Source organism: Tupaia chinensis, unplaced genomic scaffold, assembly GCF_000334495.1.
Source record: "Tupaia chinensis unplaced genomic scaffold, TupChi_1.0 Scaffold000394_1, whole genome shotgun sequence".
Lineage (NCBI taxonomy): Eukaryota > Metazoa > Chordata > Mammalia > Scandentia > Tupaiidae > Tupaia > Tupaia belangeri.
In genome coordinates, this window is record NW_006159896.1 from 2,598,529 (window position 1) to 2,617,415 (window position 18,887).

The 18,887-nt window shown below is 48.0% G+C and overlaps 1 protein-coding gene across 15 annotated transcripts in view; it reads right to left on the reverse strand.

Moving 5' to 3' along the window:
• Window positions 1–18,887, reverse strand: part of RALGPS1 (Ral GEF with PH domain and SH3 binding motif 1) — a 284,196-nt gene that overhangs the window by 128,173 nt on the left and 137,136 nt on the right. For all 15 annotated transcript variants that reach the window (XM_006154099.3, XM_014590021.2, XM_027774049.1 and 12 more), the window contains one exon: window positions 13,015–13,141. In XM_006154099.3, coding sequence (XP_006154161.1) covers window positions 13,015–13,141 — 127 coding nt within the window. The remainder of the gene's footprint in view (window positions 1–13,014; window positions 13,142–18,887) is intronic.

Consider the following 18,887-nt stretch of genomic DNA (forward strand, 5'->3'; position numbering starts at 1 on the left):
ATTCCTGGGCTCACATGTCCTCCTGGTCTGACTGCCAGCACCCTGCGTTCCAATGCTAATGCCCAGACAGGGGATCTGATTGGCCTAGGTCCGGCTGGGTCCACCCCTACCCTCTGGGCTCTGCCTTAGAGCAGGCTGGGTGGAATGAACACTGCTACTGGGGTACAATGCTGTGGGAGAGGCAGGGGGAGCCCCTGGGTTCCCAAGGAAGGAGGGCCACAGGCTGGGTCTGTATCCAAAACGGAGCCTGGATTACATTCCAGTTGTTCATGGTCTTGATCCTCTCAGGGACTGCTTTACCAACTAGATGGCTTCTACCCTGTTCCCCCTCAGAGGGGGTCCTGCTCCCTGCTGACCTTACACGATCCCAGAAAGCACATCCAACCCTTCCAGACCCTGCTGGGTCACTAACCACGACCCCTGGCTGTGCCCAGATGGGCCTCTCCCTGCCCTTCCTGGCGACAAAGAGCTCCCAGCTGCCGGGATCTTCCGTATGTCGCTGTGGAGAGTACCAATGCCACCTGCCATCTCCGGGCTGCCTCCAGAGAGCTAGCAGCAGGCTGGGCTCCTTGCATTCTCCGGTGTCCCTGCGGGGTGGGCTCTGTAATTAGCCTCTCGTTGACATAACAGAACCAAGGCCCAGAGATCTAAGTGACCTGCCCAAGAACATGCAGCCTGAGACAGTCGGGTTCACACCCAAGTGGGCCTGATTCCTGAGCTCTGCCTCCCCCGCGTAGACTGCTCTGCCCGAAGAGGGCGTGAAACCGACAAGCCTCCTATGTCACCATCGTCACTCAGAATACGTGTGAGGATCCTCCTGGACACTCAGAGCCTCCCGCCTGCAGGAGTGGGGATGGGAGAGAAGTGCGCAGCCAGCTTGCCTGTGCAGAAGCAGCTCGCGGATGGACAGGAGGCCCTAGAGGTCAGGAAGCCAGGCCGCGCTATTTCCCGACTTGGTTCCTGGCCCTTGCAAGGCCCAGCTGTGTGCTGCCCGTGGCTGGAGGGATACTGTGGTGGGCGCGGAACACAGATAACGGCGGTGAGTATTTCGCAGCTTCGCGGCTTCCCACCCTTTGCTAGGGCTACGGCTGCTGGGCCCCACCCTGCTCTTCCTCCCAGGGGGTAAGAGAGCCACCTGTCCTAGGACCTACGACTCGCTAGCCCACCCTTGGTACTCGGAGTGTCCCACTGTGTCTGTCCCTCGTGTACCAGTCCCAGCTGGTCCAAGCTCTGGGCCCCATCAACTGGCAACGGGGTCCTGGTCGTGGTGGCTCATCCCCCTCTGTGCCTCCGCCTGGGCTTCCACCCCTTACAGACACACACTGTGGGACCGACCATCCTGGGATGTTCAAGTCTCTGCATGTCTCCTGACACCCTGGGCCGGCACAGCCCACACACGGGAGCCCAGACACAGATAATCCCTCCCATGTGCTCAGCCTTCTCCAGCACTGCCACATGCAGTGCCTCCCGGCGGGCGGGCCGGCTGGCTGGCCCAAGCCCTGCTCACAGATGGTCGTGATAAATCTGGCTCCATGGGCTGGCCAGGGGATGCGCCCTTCCCTGCTACCACATGTCCTGAAGCTGAGGGACATCTACAATAGGAGAGCTCCTGGGGCAAAGGCAGATGGCCACATGGGCCCCGAGTCTTTGCAGAGCTGAGAGTGGCCTGGTGCCCGGAAGGGGGGCTAATGTGGAGGGAATGGGATTAGAATCCTCCTCTGGAGCCACGTGATGACGGAGGGGCCCGCTACGCTGACCAGGCCCCAGAACAATGTATTGGGTGTGAACTTAAGTCAGCCTCCTCTTTGTGGGAACCCAACTGGATTGAGCATGGCACTGAGAGTTGTCCTAGGGACATAGGGAGAGCAAGGACAGATATTCCGGAAGCAGAGGCAGAAGGTGGCTGTCAGCTGGGTGGGAGCCTGAAGGCCCAGCCGCCTAACCCACGGTCTGAGAGAACTGATGGGTGGAGAAGTATATATGAAAAAGAAATGCCGTATTTCATTAATATTTTAGCATAAATATAAAAGGATGGTGAGATGAAGTGTTGCTGAGTGGAGGAAGCTGACAAGCTACTCATACTGTCGGCCCCACTGTAGCTGTGTAACTGCGACCTTTCAGAAGGCCGTCCAGGAGCCACCCTCACAGCCCTTGTCCTGGCAACACCACTGCCAGTGCTGTTAGCCAGAGGACTCTAGGGGAGCCAAGACACCCGGGCGGAGGGGCTCCCCAGTACAAGGGGCAAGCAGCAGGCCAGGTCCATGGCACAGTGACCAAGTGTTGCTCGAGAGAAGCCGGTTCCCACGCAGCGACCAGCCCAGAATGTCTGAAATACACCAGCACACACACACGTGCCCAGGACCCATCGGGCTGGAGGATGGGAAGAGGGGATCGCAGCATGACCAGACCCTGCCCCTCACCCACATGCTCCAACATGAATAAAGAAAACCAAAATTTTTACAGGTGGGAGGAGCAGAAGAGCCCCTGGATAAACGTCTGTCTGTTGGGGCACAGCTGGACAGACAGGCTCACATCCAGGCAGTATCTAACAAGGCCCCCACGCGGGTGCCACTGCGACGGAAGACGAGTCTGTTCATGCTGCTACCAAACACCTATGACACTTAAAGTGAGAAAAAAGCAAGGTACAAAACAGTATGTACAAAACGTCGCCATTTGGTTCAGAAGTTCACCCTCACTCACCGCCAGCACCGCCCCCTGGCACGTCTGCGTGTTCACGCGGACAGAATGTGGAGAGACGCACACCAACCACGCACAGACGCTGCCGCTGGGGAGTGGAGAGGAAGGACAGGATTTTCACTTTTTACTTTATAGACTCCTTTTTATGTGAATGACTTTTACAAGTAATACGTTACTTTTGTAATTTTTAAAAGCTTTTCAAGGAATGAGTGGGCGCTAAATGCTCTTTCAGAGCACAGCCCTCTCGGTGGCCACATGAAAGTATTTCCTCGCTCCCCTGAGAAGGCATTGCAGGGCCTCCGAAGCACCAGTACAGGGCACTCGAGCCCAGCGCGCACTCTCCCGGAGAGCTACGGCCTTTGAGGGAGCCTTCCAGGCCCTTCCCAGGCCCTGAGCAGCTGTCCACCAGGACCTTGCTAACACAGCTGCAAGAACGCACTGCCTCTCACAATGGCATCCACCCTCTCTAGGCTATAGGATCCCCCAACTCCAAGCCTCAAAATTAGCTTCTCAGAGGAGCCCAGCACTCCTGCTGCCCCAGGGGGTCAACCTTGTGGCCTTCTGTGGTTGTATTTTACAGACTGGGCAAAAAGCAACAAATGCGGGGTAGGGTCACAGCTATGTAATATACCAGTTATCCACTGCTGTGTGACAAATTATCCCAACTCTTAGCAACTTATGAAAACACTATTAAACAGTTATTATCTTGCAGTTTCTGCAGATCAGGAATTTGTTGGTTCTCTGGCTTGAGCTCTCATGAGACTTCGGTTAAACTGTTGTCTGGGGCTGTGGTCTCATTTGAAGGCTTAACTTTCAGGCCGAATCTGTGTGCAAACTCCTTCACGTGGTTGTTGGCCAGCCTGATCCCTTGCCACATGGGCCTCCCCAAAGGGCTACAAGACACACGGCAGTAATATTCCCCCAGGATGAGTGCTCCAAGAGAGGAGGAAGGCAAGCACCCAGAGGAGGCACGGTCTTCATACCGCGTAATCTCCGGAGACACCGCCCATTACCTGTCAGACTCTGCTGGTCAGAGGCAGGTCACTATGCTCTGCCCCCACTTAAGGAGAAAGAATCACATAAGGATATGGACAGCAGGGGACAAGGGTCACTGGAGGCCATGTGCGAAATATCTGTGTTGACTACACAGATCTGGCAGTCTCAGGACCACTGTCCTGGCCTCCCTCTCCGAAACAGTCCAAGGCGAGTCCGCAGTGGGCCCAGGTTAGTCCTGAGGGTGGAGAAGTTGCGAGTCCTTCCTCACCCCTAGCCTTTGCTCTCTGGGCCAGCTCAGGTATGAAACTGCAATGAGAACGTGTCCGTGGGTAGCTAGGGTCTGCTCTGTCTCCGCCCACGAGTCAGCTTCTCCAGGCCCTCCCGCCAGGAAATCTCCTTTCTAGAGCCCGTGTTCCACACAGAAGGGTCATGGAGACACTGTCCCCTCGCAGCCTACGCCATTTTCCCCAGGTGCTGCGAAGTTCTTGGAGCATACGGCATGCTCTGAGGTTGGTGGCAGGGACACTGGAGTGGTCAGTTACTCGAGTGTGCCCTTTACCATAAATCCTGCTTATACTGCAGCTCTGAAAGAAGTTAAAAATAGTGCCTCCCTCAGAAGCAGGAGCGATGGGTGGGTTAACTGAGATAACGCATGTGAAGTGCTCAGTTTAGCCTGCCACGTGGGAGAGCAGATGCGAGCTGTGATTATTACCATTAGCTTCTAATTCGGACTCCAAAGACTAACGGAAGCCCGAGAAGCAGTCATCGTACTGAGGGCACAGGTCCCTGCTATGAGACGGCCCCTTGTCTGCACAAAATGGGCTTGTCTTCTTACCTCCTTCCAGGGCCACAATACACTTCGTGACCGGAGAAAGGCTGACTGCAGGCCCTGCCCCCTCCCTCCGGTCTCCGGGTTCTGCGGGTGCTCTCCCTTGCGCTCCAGCAGGGAAGGATGGGGCAGGTGTTCCAGCTCTGGGCAGCAATGGCACAGGAAGCCCACCGTCCCCCGAGGGTGCCTTTCCTCGCGCATGGTTTCCTCCCACCGTTTGTCTCTGTGGAGACGGGATCGTGCATGGAGGATGGAGAGTGGAGGCTGGGTGGGTCCCAGTCGTGAGCAGGAGATTCCAAGTTCAACGTGGCATCCGCCTGGCATAGGCACGATGTCGGCCAAGTCTTAAGTCAAACCGTGGCTTTTATCATTCATAAAATGGGGTTTTTAATAATATTCGCAGGCCTTTTGTAAGAACTGGGCAAGACTATGGCATCCTAGAGAGATGGAAAACCCTGAGGTGGCAAAAGTAAAGGTGATCCCTTCCCTTCTAGAAGGGACACATTTGAAACAATATATAGCTAATTACTCTACAGAGAGGGTCCCTTCATTTTGGATGGGATAGTATCTTTGAGATTATTCTGATAATCAAAAAGCATGTTTGAGACTGGGGTCAGAGGAAGCTTTTTCCTGCTTCTCAGAGCCGAAGACATTGGTTTTGAGAGTGACAAACTTGACAAAGGCTCTCCCAGGCAGCGGTGGGTCCCTGCAGCGTGTGGCCATTCAGGCAGACGGGAAAAGAGCACGCCTTGGTGCAGCCACCGGACTCCAGAGTTGAGCTCTTCCCAGTGGCCCTGATGTCCCCAGCTGTACTGTCCCAGATATAGGAGGCCTGGCTCTCCCCCGTCCAGCTAGGGAGCCTGCGTAGGAAAGGCGGGAGATGACTCGACGGCAGGAGCAGAGGTCTGGGCCAGGCTGCTCACCGAGGCACCAGGCAACCAGGATGGACCTGTGGAATGAATGAGTGTTCCTGGGGGAGTCTTGGAAACACATGGGGTGGGGAACTGAAAAAAGGCTGGATTTCCTGCACGTGGAATGGAATTTTTTCAGCTGGACATTAAAGGAAAAGATTACCCTAACCTCTGGCTAACACAGGGCCAAATAACATCACTGCTAATGCTGACCTGGAAGCTGCTGTGTGCTGGCTCTGGGATGGCTGCCCCCACCCAAGGGGCAACGGCCGCACAGGTCCACGCCTTGGGAAGCAGATGCTCGGCCGGCTCCTGGCAGCTGGATCCCTCCTGTGCTCGCTCTTCCATCTCAGCTCTCCAGGGAGGCAGAGTCTGAGAGCACGATTCCATTCTCAGAGCCTCAGAGCAGGGACGTGCGTGCATCTCCATCGGGTATAGGGGTCTGCTCACTGACAACTGACTCAGGCCTTTCCAAAGCTTAGCTCTACATGAACTAGTTTTATAGGGCTTCCCGTCCCCCTGCCCCAGCAATTTCGGAAATGCAGTGATTCCTCACAGCGCCTACGTGAGCCCCTCAGGGCCTCCCTCCTCCAGCCTGACTTCCTGAAGCTAGTCATGCACTGCAGCCAGGGGATATGAGTTAAATGCGAGTCCAGCCTGCTCATGCCCTTGCTTCTGACCCTTCCATGGCTCCCTCTTGCTCACAGGTCAGGCCGGCTGAGCTCCTCACTCCCAGGGTCCAGGCTGTAAGCAATCTTGCCTCTCCCCTGCACTCCAGCAGCTTCTCGGGGTGCCCTCCCCCGCCTTCTCTGCTCTCCAGCCAGTTTTTCCAACAAGCGTTTTCCCCACTCCAGCCTTGTGCACGGCTGTCATCTGTGTCTGGGGTGCTCACCTCCTCACCTCCCCACCTCTTGACCCAGTTTATTCATCCTTAGGGCTCCACTTCCAACTGGAAGTCCTTCCTGGTACTCCCAGTGGGCTGGTCCCCTTTATTTGCTCAGCTCGGTTTCAATTTCCTCTTCCCTGCTGTGAGCTCCACCAGAGCGCATGTGCCGGGTCCACAGAAGCGCCCATTGCACATGTAGAGACTGACCGTAGACACACGGGCCTCAGTGCAGGCCTAGCGTACCTGCCTTCTGCTCGGAGTATGAACACCCCACTTCCCCTGCTGTTCTGGGGGGTTTGGGATGTCAAAGTGAACACTTTTTGGCCACTTCTTTTTTTTTCTTTAAATTGCCACAGGGTCTGTGCACTCATCAGAGAGAGGCAGAGAAGCAGAGAGAGGGAGAGGGCACCGCTCAGTAGGGCATGGCCACGCCGCAGTCCCTTCCCCACTCCTCATCCTGTGAGGACTGCGACATGCCTGCACGTGTACCAAGCATATTTTTCAAGTCACTGGGGCACAGATTTGAACGGCAGGTGGCCATGTGAGATCCAGCTCTTTTAATGACGAGGCTACGGGCAGGCCCAGGACCACTTGTTTTTGAAAGTCCTTTTAGGTATCCAACAGTTCCGCCCCATCTGTCTTCTCCTCGGAGGTAATTCGCCTTTGTGTTAAACTTCCGAATTTATATCTGAAAATAAAGGTTTACTTTTTTGGGGAAAAAAATGGGAGGGTCTGCTTATTTGGAGGAATGGTTTAGGTTCGAGAAATGTACTTCACATGTTAGAGGTCTGGGCACATCTTCTAAGAATGTCGAAATGTTTCCTTACTCTTCAGAACTGTCAGAATGCCTCGTTTTGATTCTTTGAAAGATTGCAATTTTCCACAGGGCTATGGTTACTTTTAGAATGAGCTATAAGCCATGTAAAATCCATCACATTCCTAATTTTATTTAGTTATTTCCTGGAGGGAATAAGAAGTCGTGAAAATAAAGCACCCCCTAAATCAATACAGCTATTGAGAAAGGAATGGCGTGGCCAGTCTTCAAAGCCCTTTGCTCACTTCTGTTATTTTTTCAACCCCATCTTGGTATTTACAAGCAGTTGTTATCAGATAAAATTAACTGCAAATAATTGACCTAGCTCCCAACACTATTCACACTGTGAAGTAATTTGGAAGGAACTTTTGATCCAAGAGAGTCCTATTTTTTAAATGGAGTAAGTTTTTCCCTCGGTGTTTTAAATTATGTTTCATGAAGAACTCAGCACACCAAAGTGCAGCCCACTGGCTCTAAGGCCTGTTTTAAACAGAGCTGGGATCACACCCACAGGTTCAGTAACAACTGCTAGGAATACCTGAGGGCATCCTTACCCACGTCAGGAGACGCTAAGTCCCAGAACTCGGGGGAGCACGGAAGCTTTCACAAAGAGTTGAAAGAATCATTACAAAAATAAAATCCCCTTTTGCTCTAAGTGGCAAATAACTGCTGAAACAGCATCCAATGGACCAGTTTGCAGGATCAGGGGCTGACCTCAGGTTCCCCCAGAAAAGAACTTCCTCCCTCCCCGTGGGGAAAAGACCTACAGTGAGGATACTGCAGGGGAAGCAAATGGTTTCGGACATTTTTTCCTATATTGTACTTTCCAGGAATTATGTAACCATTCCTCTTTAGATAAACAAGTCCATCCCCAGACAGGTTGAGTTCTCACAAGGAAGCCAACACGGAAACCCAATCTGGATTTGGGCAGGGTCTGCCCGTGGCGGTCAGATGTGCAGGCAGAGCCCCAGCTGTCCTCTTGCTTCATTCTGCTTTGTGCCAACTACGGAGCCCCTGACAAACCCCGCACGCCATCCCGAGGCAGAAAGCGGGCTGGAATCGGTCCCTAGTTTTGCCTCTGACTCACACGGGACAGGGCTGTCCTGATGTAGTCTGAGAATGCAGTCTAACTGGCTTAGGGGAGCGGGGAGACGGCAAGGCTGAGGGAACGGGAGCATGGAGGTTAAGTGGGGCTCACTTAGGGCCAGAAGCAGGCAAATGAAGGGCTCCAAAGAGCCTCTTGGGAAGCGCCTGCCAGGAAGAGGCGCCAGAGATGAAGTGACTGGGGACAAGGAGCTGCTTCAGTGGCAGGGCCCTGAGGGCCAGCGCAGGCTGATTAATGTCCTTGGAAGCCCAAGAGAGCACCCATGTGTGGTTCCACAGCAAAGTACATCCCCAAGGAAGAAGGAGACAATCTTCCACATCACATGGTACCGGTCGGTGGCCTCCCAAAAGTCCTAGGTGGCAGAGGACACACTGGTGACAACTGAAGGGAAGGAGTAGGGAGATGATGAACTGAACATGGAGGCCGGAAGTAAGGAGAGGGCTTCTAGGCAGAGCACCTGAGCCAGTCCTGGCTCTGTCACTGCCCAGTTATGTGGCCCTCGGCAACCTCTCAGTGCCTGCTGCTCCCCTGGGCTGTGGCGACCGTTCAGTGAGATCACCTTTCCAATGGCTCTCAAGGTGCCATGCACAGGGCAAGCAGATGTGCACAATGGCTCTCAACATTCTTACTAGAGAGAAGGTTCTAGAGCACCCCTGTGAGTTGAACCAGTGGACAACACTGAGCCACCCTCACCCGAATACCAGCAATCTCATCTCTCAATTGATTAGCCTCAGGCAAACCAGATACTCAGGACCGGGAACTGTGGTATCAATATGCTCTCCATCTGGAGACCTGGGAGGGAGACTTCCCAGTCACCAAGCAGAAAGACTGCAGTTTATGTAAGCTGGAAGAAGAGAAAAAGCACAGGATAAGAAAGCATATAAAAAAGAAAGCAAAGAATGGATGTTGAATTTGATTACACGGCATGACACTAAACAAACGGGAGTTATATTCTCCTGCTAAATGCCAAAGGTTTTTACATTGGGTCCGAGTAAATGCTGTTTGCAAGGACCCTGCATAAAATAAGACAGCTTAAAATATTACAGTCTAAAATACAGCCAAAGATCTATAAAATAAATGTAGATGAAAAATAAAATAGAAGTCACACAATTAATATCAAATAAGAAAAAGCAAGTAAGAAATGGAGCCAAGTTAACTTTGTATGGGGCACTTCACGATGAATCTTTCTGCTACAAACTTCTGTATACAAAAATATCGGACAGAAAGTACTAGGAACGCAAGGAGGATTAATAGCTAGTTCATTCTTTTTTTTTTTTTTTTTTTAGAGGTTTTTGCTATAGGGTATAGGGCGTGTGTGCTTGCCAGAAGGACAGAGAGATGCAGAGAGACAGAAAGAGAGAAATCACCCCCTGGGAGTGGGAGGTGGGAAATGGCCAGGCCGCAATCCCAGTTCCACTCTTGGGCACGCACGCACATGCGCCTGGCATGAGTTTAGGCCACTGGGTCTGGGATTTGAATCACAGTCGACTACAAGGGAGTCCAGTGACAAAGCCATTATGCCAACTGCTGGTCCCATATAGTTCATTCTTGATATACCAAGTTGTCAATAATGAATAATTTGATTATTATAATGCAGTTATAAGAGTAATTTGAGATATTAGATCTTCTTTTCCAAAACCCATGAAACATGTACATAAGTTGATCTGATGTTAAGCCCCAAGAAAAATCTGAAATAGTAGGTTGGTTGTCAGAAAATCATAATGAAATTTTCTGTTTTTCTGTGCAAAAAGGCATGACTTTTCCAACAGCCCAATAGTTCCAAAAACCTAGAAAGCATAACTTGTATATGTCACACATTCTGAACCAATGTAAAAAACATAATAATAAAAAATAGAAAAAAAACAGTTTTAAAAACCCAAGCCAGGGCCAGCAGGTGGCATAATGGTTACAACATTGGACTCCCACATGGCCAACTGCAGTTTGAGTCCTGGACCAAGCAGCCTGAAAAATCACATCAGGCATGTGTGTATGTGTGCTCAAAATTCTGAGAGGAGAATGGCAGGGAAGGGCCTATGGCATGGCTATTGCCCTGGGATAGCCCTCTCTCTGTCTCTCTCTCTCTCTACTCTCTGGTGAGTGCATGCACCCTATGACAAAAACCTAAACCTAAACAAGAGAAAAAACCAAGCCATTCATAGTGATACATTCATAATAGCCAAAAGGTGGAAAGAACTCGAATATCTATCAAGTGAATGGATAAATAGAATGTGATGTGCATCTATACAATGGAATACTATTTAGCAATCAGAGGAAATGAGGAGCTGACCATAATCCAACAAGAAGGAAGCTTGAAACATGATACTGAAAGAAGCCAGCCCTAAAAGATAACATGTTGCATGATCTAATTGATGTGGACTTTCTAGAAGAGGTAAATGGTGGAGACAGAAAATGAGTATGTGGTTACCTGGGTAACTAGAAGGTGACTAGGGGAAAATTGGAGTGACGGTTAAAGGGTGTGGGATTTCTTTTGGGGATGATAAAATGTTTTAAAATAGATTGTAGTGAAGAATGCATCATTCTGGGACTATACTGAAAATCACTGAATTGTACACTTTAAATGGATTATATATTTATATTTCAATAAAGCTACCAGAAAAATAAATACTCCCAAGCCCTTGAAATATATTTTTTAAAACCCTACTATCTTAAATAATACCTGAATAAAGGGAAAAAAAAACTATAATTACAGAATAGTTGAATATCACCGAGAACACTATATATCAAAATGTATAGAATGCAACAAAAAAGCAATTATAGGAAAATTCATATTCTTAACTGCCTTTCCATATTAAAGTGAAGAAAATTATATATATACACACACACACACAAAAGAACCAGTGATTCAACTTAAGTAGTGAATTGAAATGATGATACAAATGAAGGAAAACAAAAGATGAATTTTCGAACAAAAAAGTAGAATTCCATTTTATCAAATTAAGATGTCCTCTATTATGAAGTATACCATCTTTCTATGTACCACTAAGAAAACCTGCTGCCAACTAAATAATGTCACAATGCTTATCATCAGCTGAGAGATAAATCCCAATTTCAGAGGCGTTGAGATGTGGAGACAAAAGGCACATCTAGAATAGTAAGACCCACTAAGTTTAAAAGCAGAAAGACAGTGTGACTGATAAACCCCAAATCTAAATCTTGGGGAAACCAATAGGCAAATCTCTGGTAAGGCAATTTTAAAAAAAGAAAAAACAAAAATACTGAAAATTAAGAATATAAAAGCAAACTTAACTATGTATAGAGAGAGATGGAAATTTATAAGATAATACTATATAATACTCTATGGTCAAAAAATTAAATGAAAAAAACTCAGTGTTAATAATTTTGAAGACTTAAATCAAATGAAAGACTTTCTACTAAAAAACAAAATTTCAAGTTTAAAAGAAAATCTAAGTGAAAATATGCTCATGGAAGAAATGTTAAAAGTTGTCAAAGATTCAACTCCAAAAAAATTCCACTAGATCCCTGAAAATATCAGGAGTCATTTCTATAAAACTTTAGTTTCCCTTGTTACTAAAACTATTTTAGGTCATAAAAAGATTTAAGACTTTTTCATAAAATTAGCATTACTCTAAAATTCAAATCACAAGAAGTATCCTTCACCTATCACATTGGCAAAATTTAAAAAATGAAGAAATAAAAAACATGTAAAAGTACACATTACTTGAACATGTGGGAGAAAATTGCATTATATCCCCTTCTGATAAAAGTGTAAATTGATACAACCTCTAGAGAACACATTGAAAAATATACAAAAAGGCATATATTTTTGCCTAAGTGTTTTTTGTTTGCTTGTTTGCTTGCTTGCTTGTTTTAATTTGCCATAGTCTGTGTGTGCTCACTGGGGCGAGAAAGAAGGAAAGCAAGAAAGGGACTGGCATGACCCTCAAGCTGCCAGGCCGGGAACTCAGGCTGCACAGTTGGTCATGTGGGATCCAGCCCCCCCAACCACCATGCTACCAGCTGGCCCAATTTTTGTATACGTTTTGATCCATTAATCACACATCTAGGACTTTATTACAAAGTAATACTCGTAACTATATCTGGAAAGATTTTGCACTCGGAATGTTCATTGTAACATTTTAACAGCAAAAACACATAGAAACAAGCTAAATGGGCAATATTAGAGTGTAGGTTTGAGTGTGAAATATCTGTCTGATGAAATTAAGTCATAGTATAGAAATGTAGCTATAACACTGAACATTCTGGATAGAGCAAACATAAATATCTTAGATATGTTCAAATAAATGCTCATGGAGCAAAATAACTTCAGATGAGATAACAAATGATATTAACTTTCTCCCCTTCCTAATAGCTTACAATAAACATGTATTATTTTTTAACCATAAAAATGCATAATCGTTATTATAATTTTGTTTGTACAAATACCATGAACTACATGAAAAACGCCCTGAGAACCAGAACCGAGTGTCCCAGTCCAGGAGGACATGGATGAACCAGGGAGAGTCTCTTTACTGTGGCTGTGACCCCACAGGGCCCGGGGAGACCTGAGAGTCACAGGTCGCACGTCTACGACGCTGAACATCCCTTATTTCTCATTCTCATCAAGGTTCCCATCCCCAGAAGTACCGACAGCCTGTTCCAACCAAACGGGCCAACCAATTGCCTCTTTATCCATGGCCTGTGCTGCTTCCTGGAAATGTCTCAACTAAAAACTGTAAAAACATCTTATTTGGCATGAGCAGTTTTCTTTAAAAAGAAGGCGATTCAGACTCCTACCTAGATAGGGAATGCTGGGAACCATCTTCAGGCTTCGGATATATTCCCGGGTCCGCTTGTAATTATCTTCTTTAGACATCAGGTAGTCCAGTTTCTCAAAGGTGGTCTTGTCTTTTCGGTTCAAAAGCTGGAATGAGAACAAAATGCAGAGTATGAGAGAAGAAATGAACCAGAGATGCGAAAGGGATGACTATCTGAAGACCAATGGAAAACTTCCTACTTCCCAAATGGCGCATCTATGATGTGCCAAATCCCAGGCATAATGAAGGTTTAAGAGGCCGTTTTGTGCAGAGATGGAAAGTTTCATGGCCTCGGTCTTGTCATTTTCATACAATCTCATACTTGGAAGAGATTCCCCAAAGTGACCTCGTCCACTGTCCCACATGATGCTGGATTTCCCCACTTAGTGCCAACTCTCGAGGGTGCCGAGACCCAACAAAAGCAAGGTGCTTAGAGAGGGAGGCAACTGCTCCGGGCACCCTGAGGAGTTCTTTCACAGGGACACCAGGCCTCTGCAAGGGGTCATCAGCCACATGGCCACCTGTTCTCCCCTTAGCATGTCCATGGCTGAAGGCCCCACGAACTCTCATCAGACTCACACATACACGGTGACAGCCAGGCTGTCACTCCCATCCCCCTCCTCCAACTCCCCATAGTCTGTGTCATATGTACCCTGGGTACAGTCTTTTAACCAAAAGACAACCTTCATTTCCATGTGTACTTATCTAAGGGGTGACTCAGTTAAGCAAATACAGGATGAACAGATACCCACAGCCAAAGTCAGAGAAGCGAGATCCTTTGTGACTAGAAACTCGGGTACATAAAGCTGTCACATCCCAAGTCGAGGACCAGTGCCAAGGAATGGCAACCAGGTTCCTTGAATACAGTGGCTTTGAGGAAAGGCATCTAGACCAGGAGACCAGGCTTGGAAAGAGGAGCTGGGGGCGGGCTGGCTGTGCTGCAGCACGTGGCCAACGCTGGGATCTCGGAGTCCCGCTGGCAGGGCCCGAGTTCTAGGAAAGAGGTCAGTGGCTACACCCAGGAGTGTGAATGAAGAGGTACTCTAGTCAGGCGGGATGTTGAGACCCCAGTTACTGATACAAGGACCTGCACCAACAGACAGGCCACGGCCATCAGATCCAGGCACGGCAGTGTTCACGGGACAGTGACTGCAGAGAACCAGGGGAGGCGCTGCCATTTCGGGGATCTGGGTCTGCACACCCCAGATTCAGGCCACATCTGGTGCATCTGGGAGCCCGAGGCTGCTTTGGACGGGCCCTGCCCGATTCTTCCCTCCTCAGCCTCTGGAGCCCGAGAGTGTGGTAGTGAGACGCCTGGCGCAGGAGAGCAGCAATAGCTTCAGGACTTCAGAGAGGAGGGGAGAATAAGCTGAAAGGAAGCCTCCAGCATTGAAGACGTGGACAAATAAAAAGCAAGTTTTTCCATGGGATTTCAATTTTATTGAGAAGTCGTTTATTGAGAAGTAGAGAGTAGTTCAGTTTTCAGAGTAAAACCTTTTCACCTATGCAGCTCTTATCCAGGTGCGCTTGCCAAAAAGCAGATAATTCTAAATTTGCCCTAGAACAAAATCCTTGACATATGTGATTTGCCTCTGGGAATGAAATAACTTAGTAATAAACTTCATGAAATTAAAAAAAAAAAGCAAGTTTTTCTTTTCTCCTTGAGAAATGCAGGACACACTGGGGGAAGGGTGCTAAGGGTAACAGCCGCTTGGCTGACTTGTTAATTGAGGCCGCTGTTTATCTGGGCAGGAAATAACTGTCTTCCACTTGCTGTTTGTGAAGCACCGTAATATACAGTCATCTGATCTCTGCGAAGTCAGTAACGAAAATGGAGCCAGGACCACACCTCTATTTCAAGTTCATCATCAAGAGAATTAAATCGCTTGTCCAAATACCCCTGGGGGGTTGGATTTAATAGAGGAGAAAGACATATGAGGGGACATCGAAAAATTCATCAGGGATTGGCCCCATGGTCTACTGAGGAAGGGAACTGGATCCCAAATGGCTGACCACATGGTTGGAATCCCAGCCCCTGCGCTTGAAAAACATTCTGGGTGTGGGCAGAGACGGGGAGGTGAGGGGGTTGCAGTGCTTCCTCCCTCTCCCTCTTTCTCTCTCTCTCTGGTGAGTGTATGTGCCCTCTAGGGGGGAAAAACAGTTCATGGAAAAATGGAATTAAAGCACGTTATTATGGTGCAAAAATTGTGCAATTAGTATATGTCAATAAAAAATAAGTAATATAAATGAACTAAACATTCAACTTAAGCTAGGAAAATAGGGGGAAATAGGAGAAATAGATAAAATTAAAAACTGTTTTTAAAAAGCAAAAAATGGTAAACATCAAAGGCACAGAAATGGCAAACTCAAAAGCTAGTTTGCATGGAATATCAATAAGATCCATAAAAATCTGCTATAAAAAAGCAAAAAATGCACAACATTAGGATTGAGAAAGGGGCTGCAGCCACACAGGTAAAGTGAACTGAAACGACCAGCTACAAGTGAAGTCCCAGTTAAGTCATTTCCATGGTGCCAAATGCCAGCTGTAAGGGCTAAGTGGGATTCACAAACCAGCAGGTCAAAAGCCAGGGCGATCCTGACCTTGGTGAAATACCCGCAGAAGTGGGTCATCTCAGGCAATTTCCTTTATCACGCCCTGAGTACCTTGTATGTGGCATTCGCATGTGACTAACCATGAAACCCACCCCGTCTTCTGGTAAAGTAGGTCAAACCTGGAAGTTGTTTCCAGGAAGGGGAAACATTCCCCCCCAAGTCTCTTTATGAGGATACTGCTATCTTGTTCCCTTGCCTTCAGAGGATAACATTTCTTGATACATGGGAATATTTTTCGAAAAAAAGCCAGTTGCTCAAAGTATGTTAAAACTGGCTCAAAATTCTATTTCAATTCCAATTTCTACAGTTGGTATGGAAAGAATTTTTAGTGCTGTGGATAATCTATGGACCAATGGATTCAGCAGACTAAGTATGGAATCAGTAAGGAATGGAACTGGGGCACTTTTTCAGAAAGTAATTTTTTACCAAACTCTTATATACAAAATACCTATTTATGAAAAAAAAAAAACAACACTACCCAGTCACATATCTAATGTAAACTCGTAGATGCAAAGGAGACCACTGTATGTCACATAAAGATAAACTGTGACTTTGAATTTAGCGGTGTCAAGGCCAGCAGGTGGTATGGTGGTTAAGGCTCTGGACTCCCACATGGTGGACTGCGGTTTGAGTGTAAGACCTACTGGCTTGAAAACCATGCTGGGTCCCTGGGCATGTGTGCCTCAACATAAAACATAAATAAATTAATGGTGTCCTAGCTAGCCACCCTTGTTTATCTTTGACCAGGGCTAGCTAAAACCCTGCACAGACAGAAATTAACTTCAGAAAAGGCAGTAATGAAAATAATCCCTGCTCATAAAGGCAAAATATGTCTTACAGAGTACCACCTGATTATCTAAAATATCAACTAATTTTGCATTCATTTAAAAAATTATTTTAGCATTTCTTACCTGACTATAAAAGTGTGGGACTCTTTATAGTTAAAATATTTTACTGGTTCTCTCATTAATTAGTTAAATAAATAAAACCTTTGACAAGTATTCATTTTATATTTGTACAAGTCATGATTTTTGCCCTTTTAAGAGTGTCCTTTAAGAGTTAAAGGCATAGGGAACCAGCAGTTAGCGTAATGGCTATGTCGCTGGACTCCCACATAGTCGACCGCGGTTCGCGTCCCGGACTCGGTGGCTTAAAACTCACACCGGGCACGTGTGCGTATGTGCCCAAGATCCCGAGAGGAGAATGGAGGAGAAGGGATTGCGGCATGACCATCCCCCCTGGGGGGTGATTTCTCGCTTTCTGTCTCTATGTCTCTCTCTGTCTGTCTGGCGAGCACACGTGCCCTATAGTGAAAAACCTTTCCAAAAAAAAATAAATAAATACATGATGTATCCAGTCACAGGTGTGTGTATGTGTGCATACACATACAACATACACAATGTATAACCTTATAAGACAATTTCATCATATATTTCCAATAATTCTGTTAAATTTTTAAAAATATTTATTTAACCTTATTTATTCATTCATTTATTTTTTAATTTGACCAAAGAGAGAGAGAGAGATCGCGACAGGTCTGGGACTCAAACCATGATTGGCCATGTGGGAGGGCCCAGCGCCTTAACCACCTTAAAGCTATATGGAACCAGCAGTTAGCGTACTGGCTATGTCACTGGACTCCCAGGTAGTCGACCCCGGTTTGCATCCTGGACCCGGTGGCTTAAAACTCACGCCGGGCGTGTGTGCGTGCGTGCCCAAGATCCCGAGAGGAGAATGGAGGAGAAGGGATTGCCGCGTGGCCATCCCCCCTGGGGGGTGATTTCTCGCTTTCTGTCTCTCTGTCTGTCTGGCGAACGCACGCGCCCTCTAGCAAAAACCTCTCCAAAAAAAACCAAAACCAAAACAAACAACAACCACCACCACCCACCATGCCACTTGCTGGTCCCAATTCTGTTAAATTTTTAAAAATTCCATCCATGGCAGATGTTCCCACAAAGCTCCTAGAGCCAAAAGCATGAGACTGTCCCCCGATCTCAGTTTAAGAGCCCAGTCAGGGTCTAGGGCTGGACCCTGGGGAGTCAAGCACGAAATGTGCTTTTCAGTTGTTCAGCCTGGCTGAGCAGTAAGGAGAGCTAGCAAAGGTGAGGGCGGCCAGACACACAGCTAGCATGCTCTAGACAGACAGAGGACAAACTCCGTTGTTGGCCAGAGGAGCCTCAGAAGAGGGAGTCCTGGAAAGGAGTCCTGAAGGATTTCAAGCACAGACGAGGCTGGACAGCCCCCAGAGGCCATAGAAGGCGCAAGCCATGGCCTGGAGGTGGGGCACACAGGGACGCTCCTGCAACCGCAGTTTGGCTAAAATGGAGGCAATGGTGCTTGGGGTGGGACTGGAAAGGTAGGGAAGAGACGGAAACTCGCCTCTTGGCAAAAGCTGGTTCTGACTCGGCCAGTTAGATGCCATGGACGTGTGACCAGCACTTTGACTGCTTATTCTACTTTTCCAGATATTTCAGCTCAACCTGCAAACAGGGTGCCAATCTCCAGCTGCTAGGCATGAACAGTGAATACTAATCGAAAGGAAAGAATGAGTTGACTGTGGCTGTGTTTTAACAGGAAATTCCTCTGGCCAACCCGTGCGTCTTCTGCGCACATGACTCGGGGCCCTGAGCCTCTGTGCCTCTGGAGGCAGCAGATGCTCCTCTGGCCTTGCTGAAAGGTTTACGGCTTGATTCTGCGGGTCAGGAAGTAGGTCTGAAACCTGCTGGTGTGTGCTGCCATGGCCAGAATGCCTCTCTTATGGCCTTGGCACCCTGCAAGGTGCTTGGGAATCCATGAGTTTTCACCGAGTGCCACGTCCCTAGAATTTTTCCTCCCGGATCCCCACTAGGACATGCCCGTCCCTCTCCCTCATTCCAGCTCAGTGTCTCCCTTTCACTGAAAGCTGTCACTGAAATACAGGGTTAGAAATACAAAGGACTGGTAAAAGTTGGCTGACAAAATATACATTATCAGGGACCAGCAGTTAGCGTAATGGCTATGTCACTGGACTCCCATGTTGTCGACCGTGGTTCACGACCCAGACCCGGTGGCTTAAAACTCATGCCAGGCGCGTGTGCATGCGTGCCCAGGAACCCGAGAGGAGAATAGAGAAGGGATTGCGGCATGGCCACCCCCCCAGGGGGTGATTTCTCACTTTCTGTCTCTCTGTCTCTCTCTGTCTGTCTGGCAGGCGAGCACACGCGCCCTATAGCAAAAAACAAACAAACAAAAAAACCTCTC